The sequence below is a fragment of the Eschrichtius robustus genome, chromosome 9 (assembly GCF_028021215.1).
Source record: "Eschrichtius robustus isolate mEscRob2 chromosome 9, mEscRob2.pri, whole genome shotgun sequence".
Taxonomy (NCBI): Eukaryota; Metazoa; Chordata; class Mammalia; order Artiodactyla; family Eschrichtiidae; genus Eschrichtius; species Eschrichtius robustus.
Genome location: NC_090832.1, coordinates 57,829,239 through 57,847,159, shown reverse-complemented (window position 1 = coordinate 57,847,159; position 17,921 = coordinate 57,829,239). Strand labels below are relative to the sequence as shown.

At 33.8% G+C, this 17,921-nt stretch overlaps 1 protein-coding gene across 5 annotated transcripts in view; it reads left to right on the top strand.

Annotated features, from left to right (window-relative positions):
• Nucleotides 1-17,921, top strand: part of GRIK2 (glutamate ionotropic receptor kainate type subunit 2) — a 629,459-nt gene that overhangs the window by 232,109 nt on the left and 379,429 nt on the right. For all 5 annotated transcript variants that reach the window (XM_068550777.1, XM_068550778.1, XM_068550781.1 and 2 more), the window contains exons 2-3: nucleotides 8,894-9,061; nucleotides 12,815-13,072. In XM_068550777.1, coding sequence (XP_068406878.1) covers nucleotides 8,894-9,061; nucleotides 12,815-13,072 — 426 coding nt within the window. The remainder of the gene's footprint in view (nucleotides 1-8,893; nucleotides 9,062-12,814; nucleotides 13,073-17,921) is intronic.

Sequence of the window (17,921 nt, the reverse complement as noted above, 5' to 3'; positions counted from 1 at the left end):
ACTGATTTAACTTTCTTAAACTTCAGTTGCTGGAGTATGCATTATAGTGTTTGAAAGTGATCTGGAACTGAGGGAATGTAAATCAGAGATTACAAATTAGTCAAGTTAGAGTTAGGGCCAGTAAGGAATGTCTCCCCAGAATAGGGGACTATGCCAAAGACGCACAATGCATTAGGAGAGAAAGAAGGTTGCAAAAATGTGTTAATGTGTATGTATATGTGTGTAGGTATGCATATGTGTACGTTCGTGTGTGTGTGTGCGTGTGTGTGTGTTCGCATGTGTGTATGTGTAGGTAGCAACTAGGTTTCTGGGCAGAGGAACAGCATTTGGAAAGAATGGAGGCATTTGACCTTGGTTCACTCAGAGAAAGGTAGGTAGTTTTATTTGGCTGTAACACTGGGGAAGTGGGAGTAGTAAGAAAAGAGCCTAGAGAGGAAGGCAGAAGATAGATTATGAAGAACTTGGTAATTAACATTAAGCTTAAAAATTAGGCAGTTACTGAAAGATTTTAGAAAATAAATAACAAGATTAAAGTTGTATTTTAGAAATATTACTCTGGTTGCAGTGTGGAGAAACTATTGAAAAAAGCCAGAGTTGGTGGAGGGCTCTGTAGAAGATCCAGTGGAGAGGCAGGATTACAGTGTGGAAGGCATAGTGCCTCTGACTTAGTCAAGTAAAGCCTGTGAAAAGTGTACAGTGATGTTTCTGTAGAAGTGATGGAGAACTATGAACTGTTAGCTAAAATAATTAAGAAGATCATTAGCTAGTTTAACAATAGGGAAAGCTTCCAGTAGAGGTATCCACGGGATTATGACCTGAGTCTTTGTCTTTAACTCTCTATCGCTCCACGTTTTTATCACTGACTTGGACTGAATATGACCTAAAGGCAAAGGGAAAATAAACACATTTCATATATCTCCGTAGTATTAATAACTTGCCTTGGTACACTAGAAACTGAATAAATTAATATTAATAAAGAGTTGATAGAATCAAAATCCAAATAGTATTAATTAGAAAAATAAACCAACTATAAATAGACGATATTAATCAGGGACACATATAAAAAAAAAAAAGTACATCACAAACTTTTTTAATGCAAGCTTAAGATGAATCAGCAGTATGATATTGTATTCTAAAAAAAAAAAAAAAAACACACACTCTTTATACAATGTATACTACATTAACTTAGGGAGCTGGCAGTCCTATTATAATTTGCTTTGCTTGAACCCACTTGGAATATGATTAAGAAATGGACTCACATTGAGCTGTGATACACTGGAGTATGTTCAGAGAAAAAAATAACTGGAGAAATGAATGGATCAGAATAGTCATGTGTCAAACAAAAGATTTAAAAGTTTTAACCTGGATAAAAGGAAGTATAGTAGGAACTTGGTATCTGTTTTCAAATTCTGGAAGATGATCATGTGAAAACTCGGCTTAAATTTATTCTAATCAGAGCAAATGGTTAGAAGCTTCAGGGAGCAAATGATGGATTAATAGATGGAAGAACTTTGTGCTAGAACTCTTCCAGAGAAGAAAGAAGTTTTAGATAGCAGCAGGTTTGCCATTCCTAAGAGACCCATATGTATCAATAGTATTAGAAGCAATCTGAATATCCAAAGGATGGGTAGATGAGATAATTAATTGATTGTGTCATTCTTAGACCCCTGTATCCTTTACATTTACAATAATAATACAATTTTAGTATTAATACATAGTGAGTATTTTTATAAATATTTGCAGATTGATTTAATGGTCTTTTTGAGACATCTGTTAAAAACATGCAGCAATAACAAAATGTTAAGTATAGGAGTTTTATTTTATCCTGTCCTTTTTCTTTTTCCCCCAAACTTTATTATGAAATTATTAAATATACAGAAAAATTCAAATGAAATAAGTATTCCTATACTCACCACTTTGATTAAACAGTTGTTAACGTTTTTCCACCTTTGTTTCTGTGATGCCTTACACCTAAGCTCTTCATCATGGACCTCCTAAGAACAAGGATATTTTCTTACATAAACGATATCATTATTTTTCCTAAGGAGAAAAAAGAAACAAATAATTCCCTAATGTCATTTAATATCCAGGGCATTTTTTAAATGACCATTGATATTAATAAAGAAACATGATGATTTTATCTTGTTTTTTTGTTCCTGTTTTTGTTGTTCATCCGTGGCTGTGGCTTGGGCATTTCACACCATGCCAGGCTCTGAATTTTGCTCAAAGTTGCCTGTAATCCTGTAGAGGCTGTGTCCCTGGACAAAGACCACCCTCAGTGGTGAGATGCCATTTGTGCTGGGGTCAGAGGGGCTCTCTAAAGGGATATATGAATGAACCTGAATGTTATGGGCCTGGATGTGCCACGATCATATACTTCTAAATTTTGGCCTGTCATGGAAGTGTTCTTTGGAAAGTGTTTCTGAGAAAGGAAGCCTGTGTGGGTGGTAGATTTCCTCTACCCCCTCTGCAGGTTGTGCTAATTTGTGTGTGAAATTAACCACTGGGGACATTTCTTCTAACAGCATTTTAAGCTCTTAAATGAGATGGTCTGGCTAGTAGGGACGAATTTATTAGCACCCAGGGAAAGCCTTGGAGCATCTGTCTTCTGTCTTCCATCTCGTATTTCCCCCAGGTAGTGGCTGTGTGTGACAGCAAAAATTCTACCACGGTAACATGAGGGGTCTAGGCTTTTCCTAGGGAAGCACATTCATCTGCTGCAGTGCTCACTAGTGGTCTAGTGGGTGTATTCTGATGAGTTTAGTCAGCAGAGCATTTTAAAAAGTTGAACTTCCCTTTTGATGGGGTGAGTGCTCTTCAGTCCTCACCACCTCTTACTGAATCTCCAGTGTAGGCACTTAACTTTGCAGCTCTGGACCAAAGGGTATTGGGGCTCAGAGGGAAGGCTGTTCCAGTGGTTGCCTTTGGCTCTGGGATGTTATTGTGTCTTTTAAACTTTGGGGGTTTAGGGGTTGGTGCTGTGATGATATAGACGCTGGTCATTCTCTCTGGAACTTTGGAAAGGTGAGATCTGGGGCGTGCAGGACAGGATCCTTCTAACTTTGATGTGATGCCGCCTCCAGTGGAAGATTCCTCAAGCTGCAGCTACTCAGGAACTGATCCAGCCAGCACCCAAGGAAGACTCTTAAGGACCAATCTTATTAAAGTTGTTGAACAACAAGCTGGGTTTCTATTCGTCCGACCAGCCTCTTCTTGGACCTGCAACTCCTTGACTTAGATGAGGCCAACATTTTTTTACCAAAAGTTCTGGAGGCTGGGAAGTCCAAGATCAAGGTCTGAAGCATTTAGTTTCTGGCAAGGTTGCTTTTCCTGGCTTGCAGACGGCTGCCTTCCCTCTGTGTCCTCACATAGTGGAGAGAGAGAAAGAAAGAGATGATTTTATCCTTTGGATAAGGATTTGTAGAAAATTAAAATGAGGCGGACATCTTTTGCATTTGTTTAGATAGAAAATAAGGTTATTATAACAGTTGATTGAAAGAAACAGCATATCTTCTGAGAGGATAACAGATGATGTATCATTCACAACATCGATTCCTTTATTGAACTGAATGTCTGTAAGACACTGATTGTACCTACTTTATGATAGGACCTGTTTGAACAGTCTTAGAAGTTAGACGTGAGATTGGTTGGCACATCCATCACAGGTTTAGGAGTCATACAATCCTCAGTAGTAGTTAAAATGGACCTAAAAGAGAAAAAAAATGGATAGGCTTTAGCAGTTGACTGATATAAATCTTTTATTTCAAGTCTTGGGTAATGTTGTTCTTTTGTGAATCAGAGCCTGTGATAGGGAAAGTTGCAGTGTTGTGAGTTCTGTGTAAATGAGGGATTCCTTGCCATTTGGGCTTCTGTATCTGCTAAACAAAGTGGGGCAACTCTGCTTATGGAAAAGAAGACTATTCTATTCTGTTTCTCTCTTTTTTCTCTAACAAGCCTCTTATAGAATGATGAAAACTATTAACTTTTACTATAAGCTTGGAGAAAGAATTGCAGGCTTATCGCTTGATACAGAGGTTATGTGAGATGTGATGGCCTTTCCTAAATTAAAACAAACAACGAGACAAAACAATTAAACCAAACAAAAATAAAATTGTGAGAATGATTATCTTATATGATTTTTTTTTTAATTTCAGAAAACCAAAGGTAAGTATAAGAAAGCAGTGAAATTTTGCTTGTATCCAGTAGAAACTAGGGAATGTGATGATAATGAGAAAGTGGTCTCTAGTTTCTTGAAAATGTGAAACTGTGTGAATCTTGGTACAAGTCTCTGGAAACAATTATAGATTACTAAGATGCTGCTTTAGGATCATATAGTTCTTCTATGTTCTTTATTACCCTGAAATGTATTTTATCCACCAAACATGTTTTTGTGAACTCCTTAGGGTAGCAATTCTGTCTTCATGTACCACATACTTATGAAATGCTACATACAATTCTGACACTTCATAATAAAAAGAATAAGTCTAGAAGCAAACACTTTGTATAGGAGGTGCATAGCACGAAATAAATATTATTTCTCAAGGTAAGAGAATAAGCCCTGTTCAAAATCATGTGAACAACTACCCTTTTGCAGGTCTAGGAACGGATGGAAAAAATGCTTCGCCTTTCAATTTTTTATTAGGAAGTTTTAAAACCAAAGATATACTTTTAGAATAAAAATAGCTGATTTCTTCCTCAGAGAATCAAATGCATAAACTTTTATTTTCTACTTCATAAAGAAAAGAACTGAAATATGTACTTTCTCAGTTCTCTGCTCATCTTCACATCAACAGATTACAGAGAATTGCCTCATGGCTTGAGTAAGTAAGGTGTCCTCCTATCCAAGGCTTAGCCTACTTCCCATGCTTTGGATTTGATCCTCTTTGGCTCTTGAGGAGTTATAACTCATGAGTTATCCCCTCTCTTTTCTGTCTTTTAACTTTCTCTTTCTGTTGGTTCTTTCCCCCATCATATAAATATGTTGTCTTTCTCATTAGAAAAGAAACAAATGAATAAACATCCTGAAATTTCATACTGTCTCTGGTTACTCTCCTGTTTTCTGCTATCCCTTAATATTCTAGCTTCATTTTAAAACATATTTTATTCATTTTTTTTAAAGTTGTAAGGTTAACACAGGTTCATTGTTAACTATTTAAAACAGACACAAGAAAATTAATCAAATGCCTATCATCTAAAATGAACCACACTTAATACTTTGTTAAGCATAAGTGCAAATTGTAACTTCTTATAAAGCATGTTTTGTCATCAGATACCTTCTATAGAATAAAAATGGCTACATGCAGAGTATTTTATTAATTAAATGTACCATAGTTATGTAAATAATCCCCTCCCATTGGATATTTAGAGTATTTCTAATCACATTGTTCTTATGAACGAAGTGAGCACCCTTGTAGCTAAATCACCCACAGTTTTCTTAAGGTTATATCCTATAAGTAGAATTAGCAGATTCAAGTGTATGATATTTTTTTTTTTAAACTTTGGGTTTGTTTGTTTGTTTGTTTATTTATTTACTTACTTACTTATTTATGGCTGTGTTGGGTCTTCGTTTCTGCGCGAGGGCTTTCTCTAGCTGTGGCAAGCGGGGGCCACTCCTCATCGCGGTGCGCTGGCCTCTCACCATCGCGGCCTCTCTTGTTGCGGAGCACAGGCTCCAGACGCGCAGGCTCAGCAATTGTGGCTCACGGGCCCAGCCGCTTCGCGGCATGTGGGATCCTCCCAGACCAGGGCTCGAACCCGTGTCCCCTGCATCGGCAGGCAGATTCTCAACCACTGCGCCACCAGGGAAGCCCCAAGTGTATGATATTTTTAAAGCTTGATAGACTAACAAAAAGTTTTCAAGAAAGTTTGTATCAATTTATTTTCCTTTTCAACTGTACTTTTTCTCATACCTCCATAATTTTGATCTGTAAAAATTCCATCTCATTGTTTTAATCTTTCTTTTTTCTATATTTGCACATTTTCATGTCTTCATTGATTATTTGCATGTAATATTTATTATCTATTCATTTTCTTTGCCGCTTTTTCCATTGGAGTGATTATATTTCTTGTTAATATTATTTTATATTGAAGATACCAACCTTTTTTTCTAATATATTATGTTTGTATTTAGTTAACATACTTTCATATATTTTCTTCATATTCCTTTTATCATTTTAATGAGTTTGATTATGAATTTTTTCAAATATTCAAATTACATTCAGCAGCATTGCCCTTATTTTTACTGCTTCTGTTATCAAACTTAGAAAAGCCTTAGCACTCTTATGCAATTGCCTTTTAATGTAAAATTTTATTAAAGGATGATCTATATAAACCAAAATACACAAACCATAGTGTAAAGCCTTAATAATATATATCCAAGCAACTAGGATAAGAAACAGAATACCACCAGCTCCCAGAAGCCCATCATTCACCCTCCCTGCACCTACACCCAACACCATTTTTGGAACTTTTTAAAAAATGAAATCATACAGCAATATTCCCTTGTGTCTGACTCCTTTCAGCATTTCGTTTGTAAGATTCATCTCTTACTGTTGAATGTAGTTGTTCACTGATGCATTTATTCCATGCTGCTATGAATATTCTTGTATATGTTTTCTGATGAATATGTATACACATTTTTCTTGGGTATATATCCTGGAGTGAAATTTTGGGTCACAGGGTTGGTGTATTTTCAATTTTAGAAGACTCTGACACATAATTTTCAAAGTAGGTTGTTATTTTGAAGAGAGGTGAAGGATAAGAAAGTTTTAACCTGCTATCATCATGTGTTGACCATTTCTGTATCCTTATTTTGTATTTATACCACATTCAAATTAAAATTTGAACTAAGGAAAGTAGATATAGTTTTTCCATTTTATTTTACCATGAAGAAATAACTTCAGATTTGCATTTCTAAAATTGATTCTGTATTCCTAATTAAGGTTAAGAAGTACTTTCCAATTACTCAATTATTTTTCTGTTCCATATATAAGATCTTACAATTCTGATTACATATTATTATTAAAGTCATCATATCTCACATTTTAGGAATTTCTGTGTATTTTGCCTGAATGAAATTTTGAAGAAAACTACTAATTTGTAGTGGAATAGGCAAGGGCTTTGGAGTCAGGCATGAACAGATTCTAATGTTGGCTCTATCACTTGATAAGCTGCATGATCTTTGGCCAAAGTATTGTTTCCTGTAAAACAATCAACTTGGGGTTGCTTTGAAGATTTACCTTAAACTCTGATGGAATGTTTGCTCTATGGCAGCCACTGATTCTAAGTGACTTGTTATGAGATAACATTTGCCCTTTACAACAACTCTATGCAGTAGCCTCCATTATCATCCCTTTTTTAGAGATGAAGAAACTCAGACTGAGGATTGAAGCAACTGTGCTAATTCACCTGGGTTACAAGTGGCAGAGCCAGAATGTGAACCCAGTTTGGCTTCAGAGTCCATGCTCATACCACTGTTCTCCTCCACATATATGACATCTAATTTTGTTCTTGACACCCATTAGGCATGTAAATACTTAATATCCTTCTGCTTAGCATAAGTCACCAAAGATTTTAAACATATTTGGAGTACAGTTTCACACAGTTGATTGTTCTGTAACTACACCATCAAATTAGTTGAAAAAATAAGAGAAGTATTTCTAACTAATACCGTGTAAAATGACAAATTTCCAATGCTTCCTGAATATAAATTTTTCCAATCACTGTGGTATCTTCTGAGTCCTAATTCTTCACATTTAGGGGAATTATTACTATACCATGACTTCTTACTAATTTAGAATAGGTAGTTTGCTGATAGTATAGTCACCTGACATTCATGTGTCAAAAGATTTTTGATGAGGTATGGATTGCAAGCTGTGGAAATGCCCTACTCAAGGGAGTTTAATATGTGAATGACGGTGCTGAGAGCACATGGTGTGAAATTTGAAAGGGAGAAAAATAAATGTTCTTTAATTTTAATGTTCTGGTTTCCTAAGGACAGAGGTTGGAGGGTGTCAGCTATCAGGTGCTCCCTTTTTCATTCCATTCACCAAAGCAACAATAAGGAAGAGATTCTGTTGGAGACAAAGGTCCCAGTTAGGTCACTTATAACTGAAAAGAGAGAGATGATGTCAAGGCTGGGACATGAATGAGGGAACTGGACTGAGGCACAGCTGGTGGAAGGTGACAAATGGAAAGGACGTGTCTTTAAATTATAGTCTACATTGTATGGCCAAAATTATATGCTGCAGTGTTATTCACTGACTAAGGGATTTGCACTGTTTGGGAGTTATCTTTCAAAAATGTCAAGTGGTTTTTGAAAAAGGATTTAGAGTAAAACAAATAGAGAAATGCTACTTCGTCCTTTTTTCTTGCAAGTAAGATGCTGGAATTTGCAAGTGAATAAGTATTTTGGGCTTTTAACATGGTAAGTGCCATAAAAATTATGCTAAAGAATTCTGATTTCTGAATTAATAGAGACAAATTTAATCCAGTTTTCCCAATGCTAACTTTATAGCTTTATATCAATATAGAGGATTGATTATTTTCTAACTGTGTGCAAAATTTTGAGGGTTAATGTTCAGTACTTAAGGCAAGATCTATGTATACCTAGGCCCTAAAAGAAGCAATTACTAAATAAAAAGGCAAAATCATATTCAAATCATGGTAAATTTTGGTAGCAATATCAAAGAAATTTTGCCAGTGTGGATTTATCTTAAAGGGCACATCCCAAATATTCAAATTCATAGAAAATGTAAGCACAAACTCCATGCACTTAGACAAATCACTCAAACACACACACACACATAAGTGCACAAATACATAAAAGTACTGAAACCTTCACAGATTTTCTCTATCTTGTAAGAACTGTGTGATTATTTTTTTTCTTTGCCAGGTGGTATTTTTGAATATGTGGAATCTGGCCCAATGGGAGCTGAGGAGCTTGCATTCAGATTTGCTGTGAACACAATCAACAGAAACAGAACCTTGTTGCCCAATACCACCCTAACCTATGACACCCAGAAGATAAACCTCTATGACAGTTTTGAAGCATCCAAGAAAGGTAATTGACAGATATTTAACAGTATGTTTTCTGGAATTCAAATTATCAGCTATTCTTAAGAGATTTCTTAATCCCAAAAGTAATTAATAAGTCATTAGGAATATTTTCATGCAAATGTTTCTTTTCAAACTGCACATAAATTTCATCAGGGAAGGTAAAGTGATATGATTAACTACTGAAAAAATAATTGCTTATAACATGAAATGCAATGAAGTCTGGGATAGTGAAATTTTTTTTTCCCCATTAATCCTTTTGTTTTGCTACTAAACTATTCCTATTTTAAGAACTTTCTAAAATAAAACAATACCATCTGTGGATTTTACGAAGTTTTACAATCAATTTTTACATTTTTATTTGCATTATGTGTCAATTCCACTCTATTACTGTGGTCTCAATTTTCTGACTACCTTAAAAGTTCTGTGGTTCCAAGTGACTTCAAAAAGTCAGTCTAACCTTAATTGGAAAAATTAGAACAACCTTTCATTTGTGTATAGTCTATGTCCATTTTTTAACCACTTGATGTTTCTTTTTGTGACTGAAAATAAATGACTAATGATATGAAAACCGGATTATATGAAGAAATAATAAAAATACCTTATGAATTTTATTTATTTTATTATTTTGTAAAACTGTGTTTTAAATATAAGAATAGAAATATAATTTTCTGGAATATGAATTTAATGCATATATGAAGGAAGGTAATAGAGAAACTATTATTGAGGCATTATTTTAACCAAACAGTTTTAGTAATAAATATATTTTGAGAGATGTTTTTATAGGCTTACTTTGTCTAAGTAGGTGATCTTTTCTTTTGCATATTTAGCATTCATGTAGCAGAAATTAAATTTCATAAAGTAGATTTTCTCAAAGGAGTGGACTTAGAAAGCATTTGTTCTAAATTCATATTTTTAAAACAATGTTTGCTTTTCTGTAATGCTAATATTGTTTTATTAGCTACCTTACATTCATAAAAATGTACATAATTATTTATAATTCTAACTTGGTACAGATTTCTTCTAAACTCATTAATATTAATGGCAGTTAATAAGGTACAATATTTCTTGAGATGAAAGTATCCTTCTTTTCCCCCAGCTTACTTGTGTTTATCAAAACCTATGTTCTGCTTGCCCTTTGAATTCATATCTTTATGAATAAAAATAAGTTTCCACATTTCAGAACCATGTCAGGGTGATGAAAGGTTTTGAAGGCTGAAAAAAGGGTAAAGGTTATTGTGAAATACTACATTTGTCATCATAATTGCAAAATAAGTCATTAACTGCAAGACAAGTGCATTTGATTATTGACATAGTTCATGATTATTTCCATTAGGAAGAAGAAGCTCTGTCTCAAATGAAATAATTTAGACCAAAGAATATGGAATATGAGTACAGTATAAATAAAATATTAATAGATTTCTTAATGGTGACTTCAAAGTAGCAACATAAAAAAAAAAAGTGGACTAGATTGTTCTAACAACAAACAGCTTACTATCTTGGGAATATCTTAGCAAAATTGTGAGGTGGTAAACTCATTTCGTTTTCAAAATATTAAAAAGGATTTACAAAGTTTGTCACCCATTAAAAATCCATTGGGAATCCAGTTCCTTAAGTGACTTTGGCCTGAAGCTGAAAAAGCTCAAATAAGTGTATGAATAAGTTTCTTTGTGAGTTGTTTAAAAGGGTGGATGTCGTGGTTTGGAACTTGTCTTGTGAAGCTCTTGCTTGTCGACCTGTTGCTGGTTGGAGGGCACAGCAATATATAAAAAGATAATATAAAGGGGAGATCTAACATAGTTTTTGAATCTTATGGGGCCTCAATAAATATATATGTAATACTGATATTTATGACTAATTACAAAATAACAAATAATAAATTTGGACATTCTTAAAATTTTTTTAAATTAATTTTTCCAAGGCAAGAATATAAGTTAAATGTTTAAATGTAAACATTTTCACTGATATATGATCTTATACTTTTAGTAGATAATACTGTTTTGCTCCATAAATAAACTTTGATGCATTAGAGCTTGAATTATTATTTGAATCATACATTGCTTTTAAGTGACTCCTCTGATACCTGAAAACTCTATTTCTTATTTGAAACACACTTCAAAACGTTCTATATAAGCTAATATAGTGGTTTTTAACTTTCTTGATTTGTGACTTGTCAAAAATCTGGAGAAGGAAGATCTTTTATTTTCAATGTATGTGAATTAAAATCTGTGTGAGTAAAAAACTTTAGGCTCTAACCTTTCTACTGATTTAGAATTCCAATCATTATTTTAAAAGTAAGAATCTATATATTCAAAAATTATTTATTTATATCATATTGAATTTTTGAAGAAAGTGTAAACTTTTTTTTCCAACTAAAATTTATTTATTAAATATCTCCATGCTTAAGAATCCATCCATCACATTGTATTTTATGTGGCAAAATCTCTGAAGGAAAATATCAGAAAATTTTGCACAGTAGAATCACAAACTATTTTTGAGGGATTAAATCTGAACACCTAATTGATCCCTAAATCCCAATAACACTTCTCCTTAGTCATACTTAAATATTTGCAGGGATATACAAACCATTGCCTCTTGGAGCAGACTTCCACTTTTGAACATTTCTTACTTCCCTTAAATTGTATCAAAATTTGTGAGAAACTTCTAAACATTTGCCCTAATTCTTCCTTTTCCAGTCAAATGAAACAAACTTTAGCCTCTTTCACAGGCCAGATCTTCAAATATTTAAAGATGAGTTTCATGTTTCCAATAACTATTGACTTTCTAGACCCAAACTTACCAGTTGCTTTAGTGTACCTTATAGAATTTCAAGTCCCGTCACAGTCTTTCTATTCCCATCTGAATACCTTCTGATTTACTTATGTCTCTCTTAATTACTGTGATTATTATTGATGTGAGTAAACTTTTCTACAAGTAAATATTGGACTGGTCAAAAAGTTCGTTCGGGGTTTTTCCATATGATGTTATGGAAAAACCCAAACGAACTTTTTGGCCAACCCAATATAAACTTAAAAAAAGTAATTCAGTACAATATGGAAGACTTATAGTATCCAAAAGCCACATAAATAAAGATGATTAAATAATTATCTATTTAATTACATACTTTGATGTTCTTCCTACTCAATGAGATTAATCCCTATGAAATCACCCTCTATGACTCATGTCAGGTTTTGTATAGGTGTTTGTATGCACCGCTTGACCTATATCATCAGATATTTGCAGATACTTAGCTATGTGTAGCCATAGCTTTTTGGATGGGCAGTGGAAGATAAATGGCTTCTGATTAAGAATTTGAAATTGTAGAGAATGACCAATGAATTTGGGAAAGAACACTATTCTCTGACATGAAGTATTCTTCCAAAAAGAACCCTCTCCCCTTAAATCCTAGAATAGTCCCCCTCTTTCTCCTTCCTCCTCTCCTCCCTTGGGAGGAGACATTATTTGTAGAATTATTTGACCATTGAGAATTATTATTTGACATTATTTGTAGAATTATTACATTGACATTATTTGTAGAATTATTTGAACATCGAGCTGTAGGTGTCTAGGTGAATTTCCCTTGTAACAAGCTGAAAATGTTTGGAGTTAGACAAAATGTAAAATCAGCTAGATGCAGATGTTATATTAAAGACAAATCTTCCTTCAAGATGATGCCTTTGGGTTTACAATAATAATGTGGTAATATTGGCACACTGGCATCTCTCCTCTCATTATTGACAGACTTTTGTCTCCTCTTCAGCCTGTGATCAGCTGTCTCTTGGGGTGGCTGCCATCTTCGGGCCTTCACACAGCTCTTCAGCAAATGCAGTGCAGTCGATCTGCAATGCTCTGGGGGTTCCCCACATCCAGACCCGCTGGAAGCACCAGGTGTCAGACAACAAAGATTCCTTCTATGTCAGTCTCTACCCAGACTTCTCTTCACTCAGCCGTGCCATTTTGGACTTGGTGCAGTTCTTCAAGTGGAAAACTGTCACAGTTGTCTATGATGACAGCACTGGTAAGAAAAATCAGTAGCCTTTGGGGCTATGCTTTAAATATAGGTAATTTTCTGAAACTTATTCGAGATTCTTACTGTATTCTTTGTGTTTGTTTTTGTTCTTTTCTTGTTTTTTTTTTTTTTTTTATTAAGGGAAGGAAAACATTTGAAATGAAACATTAACACTAATTTCATACGTCCAAACAAAGAACAAAATCATACACTTTTTTTTTCTATATTTGTAAAATAAGCACTTTTGTTCTAGGAAGGATGTTACTGTGAACCATAGTATTGGATGAAGAGTAGAGACAGTATGAAATATAATATTGAAATATTCATTCAAAGACTTTTTCTACTAATTTCAGGGTAGTTTCCCAAAGTAAAGCCTCATAACTGGCTGTCACTGAAGCTTATCAAGAAATCCAGGAAAAAAACAAAAGAAATTCAGACTTTGGCCTTAACATTTTCTATAGCTGTTTATGTGCAAAGAATGTGTGTGAAAAGTAATAACCTTTATATCTGGATAGCACGTTAAAGTACCCATTGAAATACTCTGAGTTTTTGGAACTGTTTATATGTAGATATAGCTTAGGGACTTGGAAAATAGTATTTACTAAGTTGTATTTATTTCCGTGTCTTTAAATGAATATTTGCTGGCTAGAAGTGGTCTGTGCTTTCTTGTTTTAATGCATGTTGTTATTTTTATATATGAATGGTTATTTTGAGGTATCAGATAAAAACAAGTCTCAGACAAATATAGGAAGGTAAACAGTAAAAATAAAGTATTAATTTCCTTGAAAGTTATATTGGTAAAGGAACTGCATACTATTTTGATTATTACCTAATGATAAAGAATTTCACATTAAGATGTTTATCACTGGTCTAAATAGTGCTCTTTAAGTTAGAATTTTAAAATATTTTATTCTAGAACATTTCACTATACCTTTATGTTTACATCAAAATTGAAATTCATTTGAATTTAAATTCTCCCCAAATACACCAGGAGCTCACTTTGTTTATAAATGCAGTATTTAGAACTATGTGCAGAAATTAGTCCCTTTGCCAATAAAATTGACCATTTGCAAATTGACAGATAGGAACTCTCCCAAGAGAACAGAGAACAGGGAGTTACAGGGTTGGAAAAATAATGTAAATAGTTTGAAAAATTTTAAAAATTGGGATAAGAAAGAGTAAGTCTAAATACACATTAATAGTGTAATTTTGCATATTTGATTTAAAAAAGTGAAATGTTTATTAAAATTTTTAACTTTAGAAATACAGCAATAATAGTCTTTAAAAATAACCTAAGTACCTTTGATGTGTTTTTAAGCTTAAATTAGACCTATTAAATTTATTGCATTGTTATATTCCAAATCATTACTTTTCTATCATTGGTAAAGTTCTGTATGTCAAATTATGAATGGCAGGTTCTGTGTGAATGGTTTTTCTGAGGGTGTGTAACATCATACTCCAGGGCATGCTCAGTTACAAAATGGTCCACTTATGTTTATGGATGGTCATATATAGAAATATACAAATATGAATACACATGCATTGTGAATCCATAGTTTATTTACTTCTCCTTTCTCTTCTGATACAATTCAGGTGAATTCTGAGTAAATATCACATATCCTCATATGTATATGCACATAGACACTGTATATATACACACATATATGTTATACATATATATGTATGTTATACATGTGATATTATATATTTATTTCTTATTATCTTAAAACTCCTCATAGTAGAAAGAAATTTGGCAAATGTTCAAAATGTTTATGATATACCACATTTCCTCATTATTCTGTTTGTATGTATATGTATTTGACATTTTTACTTCACATATGTTGTTCTTGAGTGACTGAATAAAGAGATAATGGGATTTGTGATCAAGGTCACATCATAGTTTGGTGAAGTAATGTTTCATATGTAGTTGATCTTTTGCTTTGAATAATATTCTAAATATTTATATCATTGAGATAAATTTAAATAGAGAAATAAATATAGTCAGTTAATTAGATGTATATACTTTTAATGGAGACTTGACCCAAGATTACATTTATTAAAATAGTTTAAGCTAATATTTAAAAGAAACTTTACCACTACGATCACTTGAAGGTGACATCAATACTTGGATATTCCAAAAGTCTTTGATTATTTAAATATGAATGCTAACCGAGAGTCATTACAGAATTATTCATAAAGTATGCCTTAAAAATCCTCTGAGGGGAAAAAACCATGTTAATGCTCCATTTTATGCAATATTTAATTCAACAAACATTGATTAAGCCCCTGCTACATTCCAGGGACAGTACCAGGTGTGAGTATATGCCAGTAAAAGAAACAAACTCCTGGCCTCTCTTGAGCTTCTAGTTTCTATTTAGGGATATGTGGTTGTTCATGTTTTTAATATTATTTGTAATGAAATAATTGCATTTGTAACCGGCCTTTTAATTTTACACACTTTTAGAACTTTGCTATTCTTGATTTTTTAGGGGATAGAACTGACTCTAAGATAGATAGAAGATTGTCTTTGGAATGAATTCATAAATATATAGAAGTAGGCTTTTTTTTTTGTCTTTTTGGATATGTTTAAAAGTCTCAAGGTGGAATTTTAATAACAGAACTTAACAGAGAGAATTTGTAAACTTCCCAAGTGAACAAGATGACTATTTGATCATGTGGGAGAAAATCTGATAATAGCTTGAACTGTGAACTGATATAGGAGAAAAATCCACCCCATACCCAATGACATAAACATTAATAACTTCATTATGAACTTGTGTATCTGCTGTTTACTGCAGGATGCAGGATGCATTTTATATATGTTTCTTTTTTCCTTTCCAGATTTATTATGTACGCTATTCCTCCCACTTATATTCATTTCTATTTTGTTGTGTTGTCCAGTTTGATACATGATAATTATACTTTCATCCAGTCTTTGTTCCCACCCCCAAAACAGATGGGATGGTAGATGAAATATAGTGCTGGAGTAGGAGAAATTCTTAGAACGATGTTAACAGGAGCTGTTTATTTTTTATGATAATTAGCATTTGTTGTTGTCATGGATGAATGCTTTTAAACGCCCTGAAAGTCTGTTATACCTCTGAATGATGTCCAAAATGATGGAAAAGAATTGGCTTCAGAGACAAAACTGTGTTTCTGTCAGTCATTTTGGAACATATGATTCATTTTAAACATAAACTAAAAATAAGTTGGATAGCTGTCAGCTTGTAAGCAATTCCAGGATAAGTTGTGAATATTTGCTTTTAAAATCCTGTGTTTCATCTTTGTTTATAGATCAGCAGTCCATTAACAAAGAACTCTGGACTGGTAAACAGAAGCCTGGGAGTCTAGTCCCAGTTTTGCTACTAAATTACTGGTACAACTTTGGAAAAGAGAAGAAGGGAATTGAAATGACTACAGAAAGCAGCTATGGTGCACTAGGCATCGAGGTAGTTGCTATCATATAAACTATTACACTTAATCTTCAAAACAATTATATAAAAACAAAACAATTCTAGGGAAACAGGGTAACACTTCACTATCCTTGCTTCCTCCAGTAACTGGCTTTTCTGTTCAGCAGCAGCCCAAGGCAGAAACTTGAACATCTTCCTTGATTCCTACCTTTCTTCAGTCCCACAATCAAGCTCTAATGGTTGTTAATTCTACATCTCTATGAACTCTCAAATCTGTTCATTTCTTTCATGCTTTCTAACTAATTCTTAAGTCAAAATCTTTCACCTGGATTATTACTAGCAGCCTCCTAACAGTCTCCCTACTAGTCCGGTATCCACACTGCAGTTCAAGTAATTTTTAAAAATGCAATTCTGACGCATTGTCCTATTAATAGTTTAATAGGATAAAGTTAAAACTTTTTTTAAGGATGAAGTTGCTCTAAGGATAAAGTAAAAGGATAAAGTTAAGGCTAAAGTTAAAACTTGCTCTAAGGGTAAAGTTAAAACTTGCTCTAAGGATAAAGTTAAAACTTTCTTGAAAGGCTTATAAGACCTGACTTCATCTAATCCCTGTACCTCTCCAATGATATTTGAGTCTAAATCCCTCACTTACGTCTTTCAAATTGAGCCATTAAATTTCTTTCAGGTTCCGAAAATACTGTCCAGTCCTCCTGTTTCTCTCATTCTGGCCCCAACTCCTCCTCCCCACTAAGCACCCACACACCTGCACGTGTGTATTTGCGCACACATGCACACATTCATACCATCTGGCTTAGATGTCACAAAGAAAGACCGTCCTGACCCCCAGCTCCCAAGCCTGGAATGGGTCTCCCTCAACATATCCCCATAGCACTGCAGTACTCCGATGACCATCCCCTATGAGAACATTCATCACATTATGAATGACTTTTCTTGGCTGACTTTTCCACTCAATCAAATACACATCTGAATAGGATGGACCGTAAGGCTGCCCACCATTCTATCGCTAGCACCTAGGTATTACCTGGCTCATGGAAATACCTAAATAAATATTGAAGGAATGAATGCATAAAAAGGTATTATTATATCCAGTGTTTAGACAAAGAAGCTCCAATGCATTAAGTAATCTGTCCGAGGTCATTTTAGGTTAGGTAGCTCTTTAGTACTCGCCATTGACTAAATAGATTCAACAATAATCATTTCAAAACTTGTATAAGAAATCTGGAGTGAATTGTGCTTATATGTTAAGAACAATTAAAATATATTTACTCATTTACTTATTTGAACAATCATTATCAAGCATCTTCTGTATACCAGGTGCTATGTTCAGCACAAGGGACAGTATTATAGGTAAAACTTTGTCTTCATGTGCTCAGAGTTGAGTGAGGGGGAGACAGAACATGTGAGCAGGATACTATTATAGTGTA